Below are 16,757 nucleotides of genomic sequence, written 5' to 3'. Positions count from 1 at the left end.
ATTATCTTGACATTCTGCACAAAATAAACTTGCACATGGCACCTCATAATTCTCATTTTCCTGCTATTTGGAATCTTTAAAATCTGGTTTTAAAAGCTTAGATAAACATGTTAAAAATTAACCTGCTGACTTTCCATGAGCCAGACAAATCAGCTTTGTTTAAACTTAATCAGTTTTAAATATCTGTAAGTAACAGCATATCACATTACCAGGAAAAAAAAAATCAAAAACAAAAGGCAAAACACAAGAGTTAAGTATAAGTGTGTGTGTATATATATATGTGTGTGCGTGTATATATTTCCACCTTCATTAAGCATCTGAAGACAGAACATGGTCATACCTGAAAACATTGGAGCAGTGCTGTGTTTTATAAACTTCTCCCTTTCCTAATTTCCTGAACAAGGTGGCAACTATGACAGTCGATTTGATGTGGACAAGGGCAGTGGAACTATCATTGTCGCTAGACCTCTTGATGCAGAACAGAAATCAAATTACAACTTGACAGTAGAGGCAACAGATGGAACTCGATCTATCAGTACTCAGGTAATGAATTCTAATGAAGCACTTACAAAAGAAAGAAATTGTAGCTGTGGAGTGAGTGTTGCATTTTTTCCTTACATTTTTTTTTTCATCCTGGACAATGAATATGGTCATAGAGACTCTTGTCTAAAATGGGAGTAGATTCTGATATTTGTCAAACCATGTTGTTTGGTAACTCGAGTGGCAGGTTACTATGCTATGGTGTGTCTGAATCAGCAGCTTCTAAGTTGCATCATGTTCCTACAGTAACCAAGTAAATGAAAACAAACTAAGCCCTTCCACGCATGATTAAAAGAAAAACATTAATACTACTTACCTGAACTACCATCCTTTATCCATCTCCTCTCAAGTCACCAAGTAACATGATTACCTTACTTTAAATTTAAAAGACCACTACAAGGTTGCTTGGTATGTCCATGTTGTTGTCCCCCACAATCTGTTGACAAACTGTGCAATGTCCAAATATTGGTTTATGAAACTGAATTGCTCCTTCTGTATGGTGTGCATACAGAAACAAAGTTTATATGATAACATCTCTTTGTGTCTTCTTTCTTCTTAATTTCTTTCTTTTCCTTCAGTGGAGGTAGAGATTGTCAAACATTTTCCAAAGCAGCAATCTCAGACAAACCAATATTTTTTCCAAATTATCTCTTTATTAAGACTCCATGGTGGTGGCAATTCTTTACATTTGATTTAATAAGTTCACTTTAAGACAGAAGCCTCTTGTGAAACTACTGGAAATAAATCATAGTAAAGTAGGTTATCATGTATAGCCCTCTGTTTTTTGCCATCTAGTTTTCTTTCCTCAGCCCAGAACCTCAATATATTTGGAAGCAAAGTTTAGCTGAGGTTGGTGTGGATAGAGCTTTGAGATGCTCTGCTTTATTTCCAAGTAGAAAGGAAATTATTTATTTACTGACTTAAGACTGTTGGATTGGCAAAGTTGTATGTCTGTTACCTGCCCCTCTCATTGAATCTGCCCTTCAGGAGCTCAAAAGAGCAGTGAGCAAGTTGCTTCTGTCATCTGTACATGAAAATCTATGTTTTAAATGCAATTTCTTGTTCTACTTCTGTACAGTGTATATGTTTCCCTCTCATCTAATGTCTTCAACATTGTCTTCCTCATTTTGGCCAGAGGGAAAAATATTTCTTGTCAATGTTTAATATTTGTAATGGAATCTTTATTGACCCAACTGCCTGTCTGGAGGCTTGTTAGGTCAGATAGACTAAATTCAATCGCAGAAGACTGAAAGATGAGCAGTTTCCTTGAAGAGCAATCTTGTCCTTTAGTGGTGACAATTGTGAGTGCTATTCTGAACCATTTATTACCAAACACGATGTCCTCAGGTTAGTACTTGCTGCTATGATGGCCATGATGCCACCGCTTCTGGTGCTGATAATCACCATAAAAGGTCTGGAAAATCCTGTCATAACTTAATTACCTATTTGTAATATTGAGCAGATTTGTTTCTACTAGTTACAGAATTCTGAAGAGAAGGCATGAATTAGTTTGAAAGTAATTATAAGAATCACAAATCCAACTTAAAAAAGAATTCATTTTGCCAGGAAATTCAGACAGACAGTAGGAGGCTTTCCACACACACTTCCCCCTCCCCCAAGAATGCAGTCAAAAATGTCACCATGCAGAGTTTGTTGAGATAGCCTGGGGACTGGTAAAGGCTGAATACGTAGTTTCAGTGACTGTAGATGTTTTATCCAGTGCTGCTGCTTATATAGCTGAATTTATGCAGGCGTCCTGAGCTGTCACAGTTGAACCATGATCTGCTTTGTCTTATAGAACAACCAAGAAGTGAAAGGTCAAAAAAATGTTTTAACCCTCACTCCTCCTCTTCCTCTGAGTTATACAATTCATTTTTCTTGAAAGTGTAGAGTCTAGCTTTCGTCGAGTTTCTTTATTGTGTTAATTTAGCATTTTGTAAAGCTGAGAGAACATTTTAAACACGGACCACAGCAGTTTTCTGCAGGAGAGTTGAAGTAGTAGTCTCAAATTTATCTTTTTTTTTTTCTCTGTGATTGCTTTTTGTGTGATTTTTCTGTCTTCTCTCAGCTAGAGTTGGCAGGAGCAGGGGTTATGGGTTTTGTTACAAGCAAACACAAAGACTTCCTTTGCATTATCATCTTTTTTTCCCCATGCTTCTGGGATAAGCCCAAGTTATACTGTTGCTGTTTGAGTCTCAGGTTACTGTGGTCTACAGATTGAGAAGCACAGATTAGTTCAAACTCTGCAACTGCTGGTATATGAACGAACTTCTGATTTTAACTGATTCACTATCTTCCCCCATAACTCCTCGCCCACCCAAATGAACTGATCTCTTAAGATATACTTCAGGACTGTCATTAAAAAGATACATTTCAGATGAGTTTTAACTTCACAAAGGAATTAAAAGTGTTGATACTAAACCCAAGTGTAAGGTGCAATTTATGACTGCCACTGTGTAAATTCTATTACTGCTGAAATGATTGATCATTAAAGTTCGAATGTTGATGTGTTGTTGAATTCTTTTAAAAGCTGGTAGACTGTTGAAGTGCAGTCACAGGCAAAAGAAATTCTGAACACTGAGTACGTGCATTAGGAGCAACAATTTACCATAACACAGCTTTTAGCTCATAAAGTAATTACTGTAAACATTGCAAATAACAGTAAACAATTTAACAAATATTGATCAACAGCAGATTAAGTAATTATGTGTTTAATTTGAAAAAAGGAAATAACATTTCCAAGACACTGGGGAGGGGAGACAAGAAACTGAAGTCTTATTGTGTAAAAGCAGTGTATGAATCTGACTTCTAACTAGTAGGCATTTGCTGGCCTCTGGCCATTAACATCTGTAGAGTATTTTACTCTTTCAGAACTTCAGTTAAATAGCTTTTTTGAAAAATACAGCAGCAGTAGGCGTGGAGACTATTAGAATTTTGCATACATCTAAATGCCAAATGCATGATGCAAAGCAAGGGCAAACAAATTCCAGGCCCATAGGCTGGGCAGTGACTGCCTTGAGAGCAGCTCTGAAGAAAAGAACCTATGGGTGTTGGTAGATGAGAAGCTCAATATGAGCTGCCAGTGTGCACTAGCAGCTCAGAAAGCCAACTGTGTCCTGGGCTGCATCAAGAGAAATGTGGCCAGCAGGTTGAGAGACGTGATTCAACCCCCCTATGCTGCTCTTATTTCAGAGATTGCATTGGCTTTGGGGAAGGTGAGGCAGATAGGAGTTTAGTGAAATCTTTCCCTGCACCTCTTAAATCTGTTGCACTCCCTGGGAAAAATTTGTCTTGGGGTAGAATTATTTCAGTATTATAGTCTGATTTTTAACTGAATACACTTTGTCATCTCTGTTTCCGAAATATAATCACTGCTTTTCTCTTCCCATTGCATCATTTCAGGTGTACATCAAAGTCATAGACACAAATAATCACAGGCCTCAGTTTTCTGCTTCAAAATATGAAGTTGTTATACCTGAAGACATCATACCAGAGACAGAAATTCTGCAAATCAGTGCCACAGACAGAGATGAGAAGAACAAACTGATTTATACTATGCAGGGCAGCACTGATCCCATCAGTCTTAAAAAATTTCGCCTGGACCCTGCAACTGGCTCTCTTTATACTGCAGAAAAACTGGATCATGAAACCATGAACCAGCACATTCTCACAGTCATGGTAAATAAACACAAAATTTCTTCTGTAGTCAATAACAAACATATGTTTTTTAATGGCTTTTTAATGTGTCCCCTTTATTCAAACATTTATTTGTATGTTTAATTTGTATGCAGTGTTTGTCTCTGTGACTGGAACAGATTGAATCTTGAATTATTACTAATATTTAACGAACTAATGAAATAACAATGCTAAGTACTAGTAATATGCTAACTGTTTCAGGTTCGAGATCAAGATGTCCCTGTAAAGCGCAACTATGCTAGGATCATCATTAATGTCAGTGACACAAATGATCATGCTCCATGGTTCACCAGCTCTTCCTATGAAGGACGGGTCTATGAATCAGCAGCTGTTGGATCAGCAGTGCTCCAGGTTACAGCATTAGATAAGGACAAAGGAAAAAATGCAGAAATTGTGTACTCTATTGAATCAGGTATATTGACTTTCTTACATCTTCAGTTCATTTCAAAACAGTGCTTGATAATACCTTACTTCAACTGTAAACATGTAATAAAAACAGCTACCAAAAAAAATAAGAGGGAGATACAGGGGAGTGTGTTGTATTCTTTCAGATGTATTTAAGATACAGTCTCGGAGCAGTCAAATGAAAACTACAATGACAAATATTCCTCTCCTTCACTTAGCTATTTATATTATCCCTTAGATACATTCTGAATGTTTTAGTGCTAGGAGAAAAAGCTACCTTTAAACCCTTCAGAGGGGTGTTGTCTTTAGACACTGCAGGAGCATTAAATTCAGATCTGAAGAAAGCATTCTTTTGTGATAATATAAGTGACATTTTGTGGCGTAGGCAAAGCAACAATTTGATGAAATGGTAGGAGACTGAGACAAGTGCTTTTGAGATTAGCAGAATATGAAAAAAGGAGCTCAGAAATAACTTATAAATATCCATACATTTAACCACTACATAGTGACAGTTTTTAAGTTTCTGGTAGATGGAGCAAGGAAGGAGGATTGCTTTGCATGGTTTCCTCTCTCTGTTTTTTAGGTAATGGGGCTGCTATTCTACTTGATGAAAAAATAGAAGAAATTCTTTAATGACTGTTTAATTTGACATTAATGCACCTTTCAGGTTGCAGGCCAGAGAAAATCATTAGGTTCTGCTGCTTATTTTTAAAGTCAAAAGTATTTTTCTAAACTTGCCCACAGCAGTGCATATGGCAGGTTTGAGCAGTACAAAGACATAATGACATTGACTGAGTTTGCTTACCAGATGGAAGTGAGTTTTGAACCAGAATTCCATTAATTCCAGATGCAACTCTGCCATTACCAAGGTCCTGAACTATTTGGATGCTTATGACTAGAAAAAAATTGTAATTTAGATGTCATTACCTATGTACAGTACTACTTTCAAGGAAGAAAGTAATTTAAAATAAAAATCCCACTATCAAGCAGAAGAAACTGTATGAGAACAGCAGGCAAAAGGTTACTGAGTTTCTGCTGCATGCAAGGTGATACGTGCAAATGCTTCTTTTTATTTGACATAAGTTGCTTTGAGAAGCACAAGAATGTACTCTAAATATTTTGCTGTTTTTCCCACACTACAAAGTATTGTTTCGATTAAAAAAAAAATCTTTTAACACTGTATTAAAATGAAACCACGATTACTAAAGAGGAAGAATGCATTTAAGTGCCTCATAAGTTGCTTAAAACACATGTTTATTTTCTCATATTTGTACAGCTTTGTTTTACTGAGCAGTACACTAATGTCCATGGAACTTTTCTCTTGCCTTTCCCATTTCAGTAGTGCTTGTTTTACGAATGCCAAAGCATGGCAAGAAAAAAAAGGTGTTTGCGTAGTGTCTAGAATGAATTTACATCCTGTTCTTTTCTACTAGCTTTTTGTAGGAGTAAATGTGAGACTTTTTAGCTTTGTTTTACAGGACTGTGATCTACTGGGGGGTTAAAGCATTACAACTGATGTTCTAAGTATATGGAAGGAACATTCCTTACATGTTTGTAATGGCTGCTTAGATTTGTAATGGGATATTCTAAGAATGCCACTGTTTTAGAGCCTCCACTAAAAGAGAAAAAAAAATCCCCTCTTGCCTACTTATGTACATAACTCAGAAGTTTTTAATGATTTTTTTTCCATGCTGAGAAGGTGGCTTTAATAGTGTAATTTATTGAGGAAGTAAAATGTTAATTCTTAGCATATTTAGTATATATACAGGTACAGTATATAGTGTGTGTATTTGAAAATAAAAAGAAAATGTATTTACCAAATGTTAGCTGTTAACCCTCAGCAGGTAATATTTGTAATAGAGTATCATACAGAATGACTTGCCTATGTATTAATAGGAAGTTATGAGAGAGATAACTATTGCTCTAATTCAGAATATTTAATTCTGAAGCAGTGATTTAAACAGTGCAATTAAGATTCACAAAAAAAAATATTAAAATGCTTGTCTCTTTTTTCATAGCAGTCTAGTTATCTTTAACTTGTACTGCACTATTGTTATCTTCTGAATATAATTTTGTTTCAGCTTTGGTAGGATATTTAAATTGACTTAAGTGTGAATTCAATGACAAAGATAACTTGAAGAAAATACATAATTTGTAATGTCAAAACTTGCAAAATCCTTGTTATCTTAAGGATTTTTTAGTGGAAAATGAAGCCTTTTTTGCATTTACTTTCAAGGCTTGGATGGCTTTGCTAAATATGCTCTTGCATTGTTTCCACAAGTAAACAGAATTAATGCTACTTCTTGATTACAGGAGATTTTACAGAAAGGCTAACAAATGTTTGTTAAACAAAACTAAAAAACTTCAATATTCCCTGTCTTCTCACTGTGTGATCTCTTTTAATATATCACTTAACAAGCAATCATTCTTTAAGTTCTATATATATCTTTGTTAATTACTCTTCTTTCTCTTCGCAGGGAACATTGGAAATTCCTTCTCTATAGATCCTATTTTGGGTATGATTAAAATTGCAAAGGAATTAGATCGTAGTAACCAAGAAGAATATAACCTGATGGTGAAAGCTACAGACAAAGGAGATCCTCCAATGAGTGAAGTGACCTCTGTGCATATATTTGTTACAGTTTCTGATAATGCCTCACCAAAATTCACAGCCAAAGAGTATTCTACAGAAATCAGTGAAAGTGCTAGCATTGGCAGTTTTGTTGGAATGGTTACAGCATCCAGTCAGTCTTCTGTAGTTTATGAAATAAAAGATGGTAATATAGGTGATGCCTTCACTATCAACCCAAACTCGGGTGTCGTTATTTCTCAGAAGATGCTTGATTTTGAAACATTGCCTCTCTACACACTGACTGTGCAAGGAACAAACATGGCTGGCTTTTCTACTAATGCAACCGTTTTGGTACATCTTCGGGATGAGAATGACAATGCTCCAATTTTCACGCAGGCTGAATATACAGGACTCATCAGTGAATCAGCTTCAATTAACAGCGTGGTTCTGACTGACAAGAATATCCCATTAGTAATTCGAGCTACAGATGCTGATAAAGAATCTAATGCTTTGCTTGTTTATCAGATAGTTGAACCATCTGTCCGCAAGTATTTTGCCATTGATTCGAGCACTGGTGCCATTCGGACAGTAATGAGTCTGGACTATGAGGAGACAAATATTTTCCGCTTTTCAGTGCAAGTACACGACACAGGGATACCACATTTATATGCAGAATATGCAGCTAATGTTACTATTTATGTAATTGACATCAATGACTGCCCTCCTGTGTTTTCAAGAGAGTTGTATGAGACATCCATTTTGGTCCCAACCTATAAGGGCGTGCAGGTCATCAGCGTAAATGCCACTGACGCTGATTCAGGTGTTTTTTCACAATTGATTTATTCCATTGTTGAAGGCAACATTGGAGAAAAATTTTCAATAGGCCCCAAGACTGGAGATATAACAGTACAAAATACAACTCAGCTAAGAAGCAGATACGAGTTGACAGTGAGAGCATCTGATGGCAGATTTGCAAGCACCACATCTGTGAAAATTAATGTGAAAGAAAGCAAAGCAAGCCAACTGAAGTTCACACAGAGTTCTTACTCTGCAACAGTGCAGGAGAATTCCACGGAGGCAAAAACAATAGCTGTTGTTACTGCTATAGGGAATCAAATAAATGAGCCATTGTTTTACCATATTCTAAATCCAGACAGCAGATTTAAGATAAGCCAAACTTCAGGAGTCCTCTCAACAACAGGAATACCATTTGATCGTGAACATCAAGAATCTTTTGATGTGGTCATAGAAGTGACAGAGGAATACAAACCTTCAGTTGTTGCTCACATTGTGGTTAAAGTCACGGTGGAAGATGTAAATGATAATGCTCCATTTTTTGTCAATCTTCCATATTACGCTGTTGTTAAAGTAGACTCTGAAGTAGGCCATGTTATTCAGCGTGTCACTGCAGTAGATAAAGATACAGGCAGAAATGGAGAGGTCCATTACTATCTCAAAGAACATCATGAACATTTCCAAATTGATCCCACTGGTGAAATCTCACTGAAGAAGTCATTTGAACCAGATACTTTAAATAAGGAGTATCTGGTCACAGTAGTGGCTAGAGATGGAGGAGACCCTGCTTTTTCTGCTGAAGTTGTAGTCCCAGTTACAGTAATGAGTAAAGCTATGCCAGTTTTTGAAAAACCTTTCTACAGTGCAGAGATTCCAGAAAACATTCAGCTCCACAGTCCAGTAGTCCATGTACAAGCCAACAGCCCAGAAGGACTTAAGGTGTTTTACAGCATCACAGATGGAGATCCTTTCAGTCAGTTCAATATCAACTTCAACACTGGAGTTCTAAATGTTGTTGCTCCTCTTGACTTTGAGTCTCATCCAGCCTACAAACTGAGCGTTCGAGCAACAGATTCCCTAACTGGGGCACATGCTGATGTCTTTGTAGACATAATAGTGGAAGACATCAATGACAATCCTCCTGTATTTGCAGAGCAATCTTACACTGCAACCCTTTCTGAGGCATCCGTTGTTGGAACGTTTGTTGTACAAGTGAGCGCCACAGACGCTGATTCTGGAACAAACAGGGGAATTGCTTACCACGTGGTTGAGGACGGTAGTGGAAGTCATGACTACTTCCACATAGATAGCAGCACTGGACTCATTACTACAGCAAGAACTTTAGATTATGAACAAATCAAACAACACAAATTACTAATAAGGGCCATAGATGGTGGCATGCTGCCCTTGAGCAGTGATACTGTTGTAACCATTGATGTAACTGATCTCAATGATAACCTTCCTATTTTTAACCAATTGCTTTATGAAGCTAAAATTAGTGAACTGGCTCCCCGAGGGCATTTTGTAACATGTGTGCAAGCTTCAGATGCAGATAGTTCAGACGTTGACAAGCTGGAGTATTCTATTTTGACAGGCAATGACCAAAAGAATTTTGTAATTAATGGCAAAACTGGCATTATCTCCACCTCAAACCTACGCAGGCAAACACTGAAGTCACATTATAATCTCAACGTCTCTGTTTCTGATGGGGTCTTCAGGAGCTCAGCCCAGGTCCATATAATTGTAACCAGTGCCAATATGCACAGTCCTGTTTTCACCCAGAATGAATATGAAGTTGAACTAGCTGAAAATGCTCCATTGAATACTTTAGTGACTGAAGTGAAAGCAACAGATGAAGATTCTGGTACATATGGCCACATCACTTACCACATTGTGAATGACTTTGCCAAAGACAGATTTTATACTAATGGGAGGGGGCAGATATTTACCTCTGAAAACCTTGACCGTGAAACACAAGCAGAAAAAGTCATTGCCATTAGTTTGATGGCCAAAGATTCAGGAGGAAAAGTTGCTTTCTGTACTGTTAATGTCATCCTTACAGATGACAATGATAATGCTCCTCAGTTCCGAGCAACAGAGTATGAAGTAAATATTGCATCTGATGTTCCACGGGGTACTTCTGTTGTTAAAGTCTGGGCATCTGATGCTGATGAGGGTACCAATGCAGACATCACATATGCTATTGAAGCAGAATCTGAAAATGTTAAAGAGAATTTAGAAATTGATTCATTATCTGGTATAATTACTACCAAAGAAAGCTTAATTGGTTTAGAAAATGAGTTTCTGACCTTTTTTGTTAGAGCAGTTGATGGTGGATCTCCAAAAAAAGAGTCAGTTGTTCCTGTCTATGCTAGAATACTCCCTCCAGAAGTGCCTCTTCCAAAATTTCCAGAGCCATTTTATTCTTACACAGTTTCTGAGGACATTCCAATTGGGACTGAGATAGATGTTATTAAAGCAGAGCACAATCAGACTTTAGTATATAGTCTGATTAAAGGGAACACTCCTGAAAGCAATAGAGATGATTTTTTTGTGATTGACCGACAAACTGGACAGTTAAAACTTGAGAAGAATCTTGATCATGAAACAACTAAATGGTATCAGTTCTCAGTTCGGGCAAAGTATGCAAATGAAGATTATAACATTGTTTCCTCAGTAGAGGTAAGCATTCAGGTAAAAGATGCAAATGATAACAAACCAGTTTTGGAGTCCAATCCATATGAAGCATTTATCGTAGAAAACATGCCAGCTGGAACGAGAGTCATCCAGGTTAAGGGAGCTGACTTAGATTCAGGACTCAATGGGCAGGTTACTTACAGCTTGGATCCTTCTCAAGAACTAGATATTATAGAGTCTTTTGCCATAAACCTGGAAAGTGGCTGGATCACCACTCTCAAAGAACTTGATCACGAGAAACGAGACAAATACACAATCACAGTGGTTGCATCTGATCGGGGTGAAAAAATTCAACTGTCTTCTACAGCTCTGGTCAAAGTTACAGTTACAGATGTGAATGACAATCCTCCACGCTTTACTGCAGAGATATATAAAGGAACAGTCAGTGAAGATGACCCCCTTGATGGGGTAATTGCCATCCTAAGCACAACTGATGCTGATACAGAGGAGATCAACAGACAAGTCTTTTATTACATTACAGGTAAATCTTTTTGACTAATGTCAGAATAGTCATCTGAGTGTTCTGGAATGATGCAAGATAGAGCTTCATCTTTCAGATTATTGAGAAGTATCTGAAAGCATTGAATTACAAAGAAAAAAATGTGTATATCTTAATATTAAAACCATAAAGGGGAAAAGATTAGTTTTAGAAAACATGTATTTGTTTCATGTGTGGCTTGCTTGAAATGTTTTCCTCTGATCCTCATTTAAAATAAAATGTGAAATGTGTATACTTACACTTTAATTAGTGATACAGTTAAGGAAGAAACAAAGGAAATTTTGCAATATAAGACTATTATTTTCTAATAGAGTATTTTATTGTCTTTGTTATTTAGCGTGTCTTGACATTATGTCACATAGATGCTACATATATTTATACACTGAATTTTGTAGGTTCTGTTGGCTGCACCTAAATGTGTTGTGTGAGAATCAACTTACTATTTGTACCTGAAAAATGAAACTATTTTCTTGTAAAGCCACAGTGTCTACTTGCTTTTAATTTTTTTTTCTCTTAGCTGTAATGTAATGTTGATAAAGTAATAGTAACAGTCTTTCTCTTGTCTTTAAATGTTTCTTTTTGTATTTCAGGAGGTGATCCCTTGGGACAGTTTGCAATTGAAAATATACAGAATGAATGGAAGGTCTATGTCAAAAAGCCTCTGGACAGGGAAGAAAAGGATAATTACTTCCTAAATATCACAGCTACTGATGGGACCTTTGCAACTAAAGCTGTGGTGGAAGTTAAAGTACTTGATGCTAATGATAATAGCCCTGTTTGCGAAAAGGTGGGTATAATCTTATGTCAACCATGTCTAGCTCTTTCCATACATAAAATCTGCCTTTTCTTTGAAGTTGCTTCTCATGAGCCTTACAGATAGATATTCCTGGTAAGATTGAATGCTGCTACAGAAAAGTTATTTCACGGACAGTTTTCTTAAATAAAAATCCAAAGACAATTCGTTGATGTAATTTTCACACTTAATGGATATTTGAAGAGTATAAGGAGAATTGTGGTACATTTCTTCTGTGCTAATGCATGCTTTTCCAAAAGGAACTGGTTTAAGCTGCAGCCATAATAGTTTATATGATCTATTTTCTAAAGGAATCAAAGACTGGAATATTATCCTGCAGTTATACTCAGTAGCACCAGAAATATGTAGTCCTGAAATACTTTGTTGTTACAAAGTTACTAGATTGGATAATCTGAAAAAAAAAAAAAAAGAAAAAAAAAAAAAAGAGAACATGAAAAACAAAGAATGGTAAAAAACAAAACAAGATCAGGGTGGATTTTTTTCACATCCTTGTCATGGTTAGCTGCAAAAGTGCCTTAAATCCTGGAGGCTTTTCTCTTGTTTTTTTCTTTTCAATGGAAGCTTTTATTTAGTACTGAGTCAGACGTAGAAAAGATGAGTTACTAAAAGAATTAAAACTCATATTATCAAAAAATCATAACTCTGATTTTGGGAATGCATTTAATTGTCAGTTAATCAATTACAAGTGTTTAGAGTTCTTAGCTGTGGAGCAATACTCAGGAGTCTTCCCTGTTTTCACTATTAATTACCTTTCTGAATAATAAATTAAAAAATCATAGGTTCTTTTCATTTGCAGGTGTTTTGTCCTCTAGTTCACTTCATATTTTACAAAAAATTCAAAGAGGATTATCTTATCTGCCATTTCTCCTTCCTTTACCCTCTCCAAGTTTCTGCTTTCTTCATGTGTTTAGTCTTTTAGTGTAACTTCAAACTCTTACAGGTTTTATACACCGATTCTGTTCCCGAGGATGCCCTTCCTGGCAAGCTGATAACACAGGTATCTGCTACAGATGCAGATATTCGTTCCAATGCAGAAATTACTTACACACTACATGGCACAGGAGCAGAAAAATTCAGGCTCACTCCAGACACAGGTAATAGTACTTCCACAAAATGCCAATCATCATCTCATTTTCTAACAGTATTTTGCTTCTGCATTAATATATACATAAATGTCAGTACTTTAAGCTTTCCATTAAGGGTTAGTTTATATAACTGTTTAAAATGTGAGTTTCTACTGCACAAATAATTCGTTGAATAGAACTCAGGCAAAAAAAAAGCAAGTATTTTAATATAAAGAACTAAAGAGTAAATAGGGTAATTGTCCTTGGGCCAGAAGCTTCCACACTCAACTGGCTGGAATAAAAGTATGCTATAAATTTTGTACATTTTATATTCATTGTAGCAGTAGCAATAATGGTTTATATCTGAAAATTTCATCATTCAAATTCTCTCTGCCATCATATGGTTTAGCATATTAAATGGGATGAGGTTAGATGGGGCTTAAATTTCCTTTCCATAGTAAACAGCAGAAGTGTCTCTGGTTTTATTTGAAGCATTATATAAACAAGATTAACTTAACTTGCCTGACTTCTAGGTTTTCATGGTACTGCTGTCTTCTGGATTGTAATATAGTTCAAAGCTGATATCACAATCCTGTGCTTTGTGGGCTGCAATGGACAAGCAGTAGGAATGGAGTAGTAAACAATATAGAAAAACTTTAAGATAAACACAAATGTACAGTGGAAATATGGAGAAAATTAAAATACTTCAGCAAAAGAATGAGAAGAATCTTACATCAATTCAGAATTGGTGGGAGTAGAATGCTTAAAAACAGTACTTCAGAGTTCTTTCTGAATTGATTAAAAGGAGACAGTGACCATACATTGTGCCTGTCATCATGTGTTGTAAATAAAATGTGTTACAACTTGCTGCTACAGACAAACTCCTACAAGTCTATTTGGCAGGGTGAAGAGCTCTCTTCATTCATGAAATGTTAGAGGAGGAAAGTCAGCTTAATAGCTGTGGAAGGAACACAAATAAATAGTCCAGGAATCCATACATGGATTTTACTTTGCATTTTTTTAAAGCCAGAGTTCTGGTACTTTAATTTTTTTTACAGAACACCACATGGATTTGTGCATACACAAATACTGTCTGTCTTTCTGCACCATCTGGTAGTTTTACTTTAGCCCATTTCTGTTTCAGAGGCTTTAAATACTAAAATGCTCTCCTTTTTTTTTTTTTTTAATCTTTTATAGCAGAAAAGACAGGCCACTGACATGGTTTGTCCAAAGAGGAGCTTGTTAGTCCAGCTGTTGAATTAGACACTGTCATTAAAAAGAAGGTTGTTGTTTAGTTATCTGAGTACAAATATTTTGGAGGAGAACACCTTAAAGTCTTGCAACATGGTTTAAGTTACTTGTGCTATTTGATCTGTAGGTGAACTGAAAACGTTAATGCCACTCGATCGTGAGCAGCAAGCAGTTTATTATCTGCTAGTGAAGGCCACAGATGGAGGAGGAAGATTCTGCCAAGCTAATGTTATTCTGACTCTGGAGGATGTGAATGATAATGCACCAGAATTTACAGCTGATCCTTACACCATTACAGTATTTGAAAACACAGAGCCTAAAACCTTTTTGACAAGAGTGCAGGCAACAGATGCAGATGCAGGTATGCATTGTTCGACTGATATTTTTGCAGAGGTCTCAAAGTAACAGTAATGTTTATGTAGTCTTATCCTGAGAGATGTTAAGTCTTTCAGTACAACTGACAGTTGTTCAATACCACTCAGGATTACACTCCTGAAAGACACATTTAGGTCTACTAAATCATGTAACACCTGACTTCCATGTTTACTTGAGTAACTTGGAAGATATCCCTTTTGTGTATCAGCAAAAAGAGGCAGGGAGAGAGACAAAGTCCAGGATATTTTTAGTGTGACAATCTATTAAAGTTGTGATGCATTAGGGCCATCCTTTTACTTCTGGTGTAAGTAAAGGGAATATGAAGCCACATCAACTCAAGTAAATATGCATTCATAGATTTTTAAATGTGTGCTTCTTTGGCTAGCCTTCAATGACCATACCATAAAGAGAACTTTGCTCAATTGTAGCTTTCTGTATACACTGTCCTATAAAGAGATTTGCCAGCTCTTTATTTCCACTCTTTAGTTACAGGTATTCAAGTGAACACAAACAGAAAAAGACATTAGAAAGTGGTTTTTAGGTTTTGTTGTGTAGAATACAACAGCATAAGGTCTTTTTAGATGTGTATGATTTCCACATGTCATCAGTTACTAATCAAATGGTATTAATTGTTCCCTCGGTCTCATGAAAAAAATAAGCTCCTTTGTGCTATGAAAAAGCTAGGTTGTTGAATTGAAAGATAACAAACAAATGTTTTCACACTTCACTAGTCTGAGGCTCAGAAGGAGCAAATATACTTGGCCAAAAATGTAGGTGGCTTTGTTTTATACAGAAATGTTGCCAGAAATTATGTTCTTGTTAATTTTGGGACATAGTTCTTAAACAAACTTACTAGTGTTTGGTCTAGTTATTTGGTGCAGCCTAACCCTCCCATATCCTTCAGTGTTATTTATAAGTCAGATTTATATGACTAATTGTTTCATATTAGCTACTAATGTGACTGAAGCAGAACCATACTTCATGTTTTTCACATGGCAAAAAATTGGTTCAATGAAGCACTACCTTTATTTTTTAATAAGACTACACCTTTTTGGAAATCATTTTGCCTTTTACAAGAGCCCTTAACTCTTCCTGAAATTTACCATGAATGGTAATATTTAGCATGCATGTTTTATTTCTGTAGCTACCAGGTCTGTTGTTTTGTTGGTGTAGTTTTGCATCATCTTCATACTTTGCAATTGTTTCAAAATGCAGGGATGAACCGTAAAATCCATTATTCACTGGTGAGCTCTGCAGAGGGCCAGTTCTCTATTGATGAATTCTCTGGAATCATTCGTTTGGAGAAGCCTTTGGATCGGGAATTACAAGCTGTGTACACTCTTACTTTGAAGGCTGTGGATGAAGGTTTACCTAGAAGACTGTCTTCAACAAGTAGTCTTATTGTTTCTGTTTTGGATATAAATGATAATCCACCTGTATTTGAGCATAGGGAGTATAGTGCAAGTGTATCAGAGGACATTTTGGTTGGAACTGAAGTCCTGCAGATCTACGCCGCAAGCAGGGACATTGAAGCCAACGCTGAAATCACATACTCAATAGTCAGTGGCAACGAACATGGAAAATTCAGCATCGATTCAACAACAGGTAACAGATTACAACTGAGAATATATTTTAGGCAAAACGAGCACAGTAGTGTATTGTGTTCTACAGCATTTCAACCAAACAGGTTATGTATAATTTGTTTGTATCGTTCTGGTTGTAAAGCTGGTGCTGCTACCTGTTCACCCATTTTACCAGCATGCTTGCCAGCAGAATACAGTAAAACATTGAATAAGGATCTTTATTTGTTACTGGTATTTATTGCTGTTTGGGTTAGATTCATTTACTTGGTGAAGACAAGATTTCCTAGCTGCAGTATTCCTCACCTTGTAGACAAAGGGGTTGGAAAGATACAGATCTGTGTTAAATGAAGTGTAGTAGTCTTTTTACAACAGCTATATAATCAGAATGAGTGGCCAGACTTGGTAAAAGAAAGATCAGAAATTAAACTAATTGGGAAAACTAGTCATTGGGCCACAAAGATAGTAA

At 36.4% G+C, this 16,757-nt stretch overlaps 1 protein-coding gene across 8 annotated transcripts in view; it reads left to right on the top strand.

Moving 5' to 3' along the window:
- FAT1 (FAT atypical cadherin 1) overlaps positions 1-16,757 on the top strand; it is a 97,240-nt gene that overhangs the window by 58,909 nt on the left and 21,574 nt on the right. For all 8 annotated transcript variants that reach the window (XR_010303444.1, XM_064149023.1, XM_064149024.1 and 5 more), the window contains 8 exons: positions 404-543; positions 3,943-4,218; positions 4,438-4,648; positions 7,119-11,186; positions 11,795-11,991; positions 12,959-13,112; positions 14,461-14,694; positions 15,924-16,313. Coding sequence is in view for 7 of the 8 variants with exons in the window: in XM_064149023.1 (XP_064005093.1) it covers positions 404-543; positions 3,943-4,218; positions 4,438-4,648; positions 7,119-11,186; positions 11,795-11,991; positions 12,959-13,112; positions 14,461-14,694; positions 15,924-16,313 (5,670 nt within the window). In the remaining variant the exon portion in view is untranslated. The remainder of the gene's footprint in view (positions 1-403; positions 544-3,942; positions 4,219-4,437; positions 4,649-7,118; positions 11,187-11,794; positions 11,992-12,958; positions 13,113-14,460; positions 14,695-15,923; positions 16,314-16,757) is intronic.

The sequence above is a fragment of the Pogoniulus pusillus genome, chromosome 9 (genome assembly GCF_015220805.1).
Source record: "Pogoniulus pusillus isolate bPogPus1 chromosome 9, bPogPus1.pri, whole genome shotgun sequence".
NCBI lineage: Eukaryota > Metazoa > Chordata > Aves > Piciformes > Lybiidae > Pogoniulus > Pogoniulus pusillus.
This window is presented reverse-complemented; position numbering and strand designations above follow the sequence as displayed.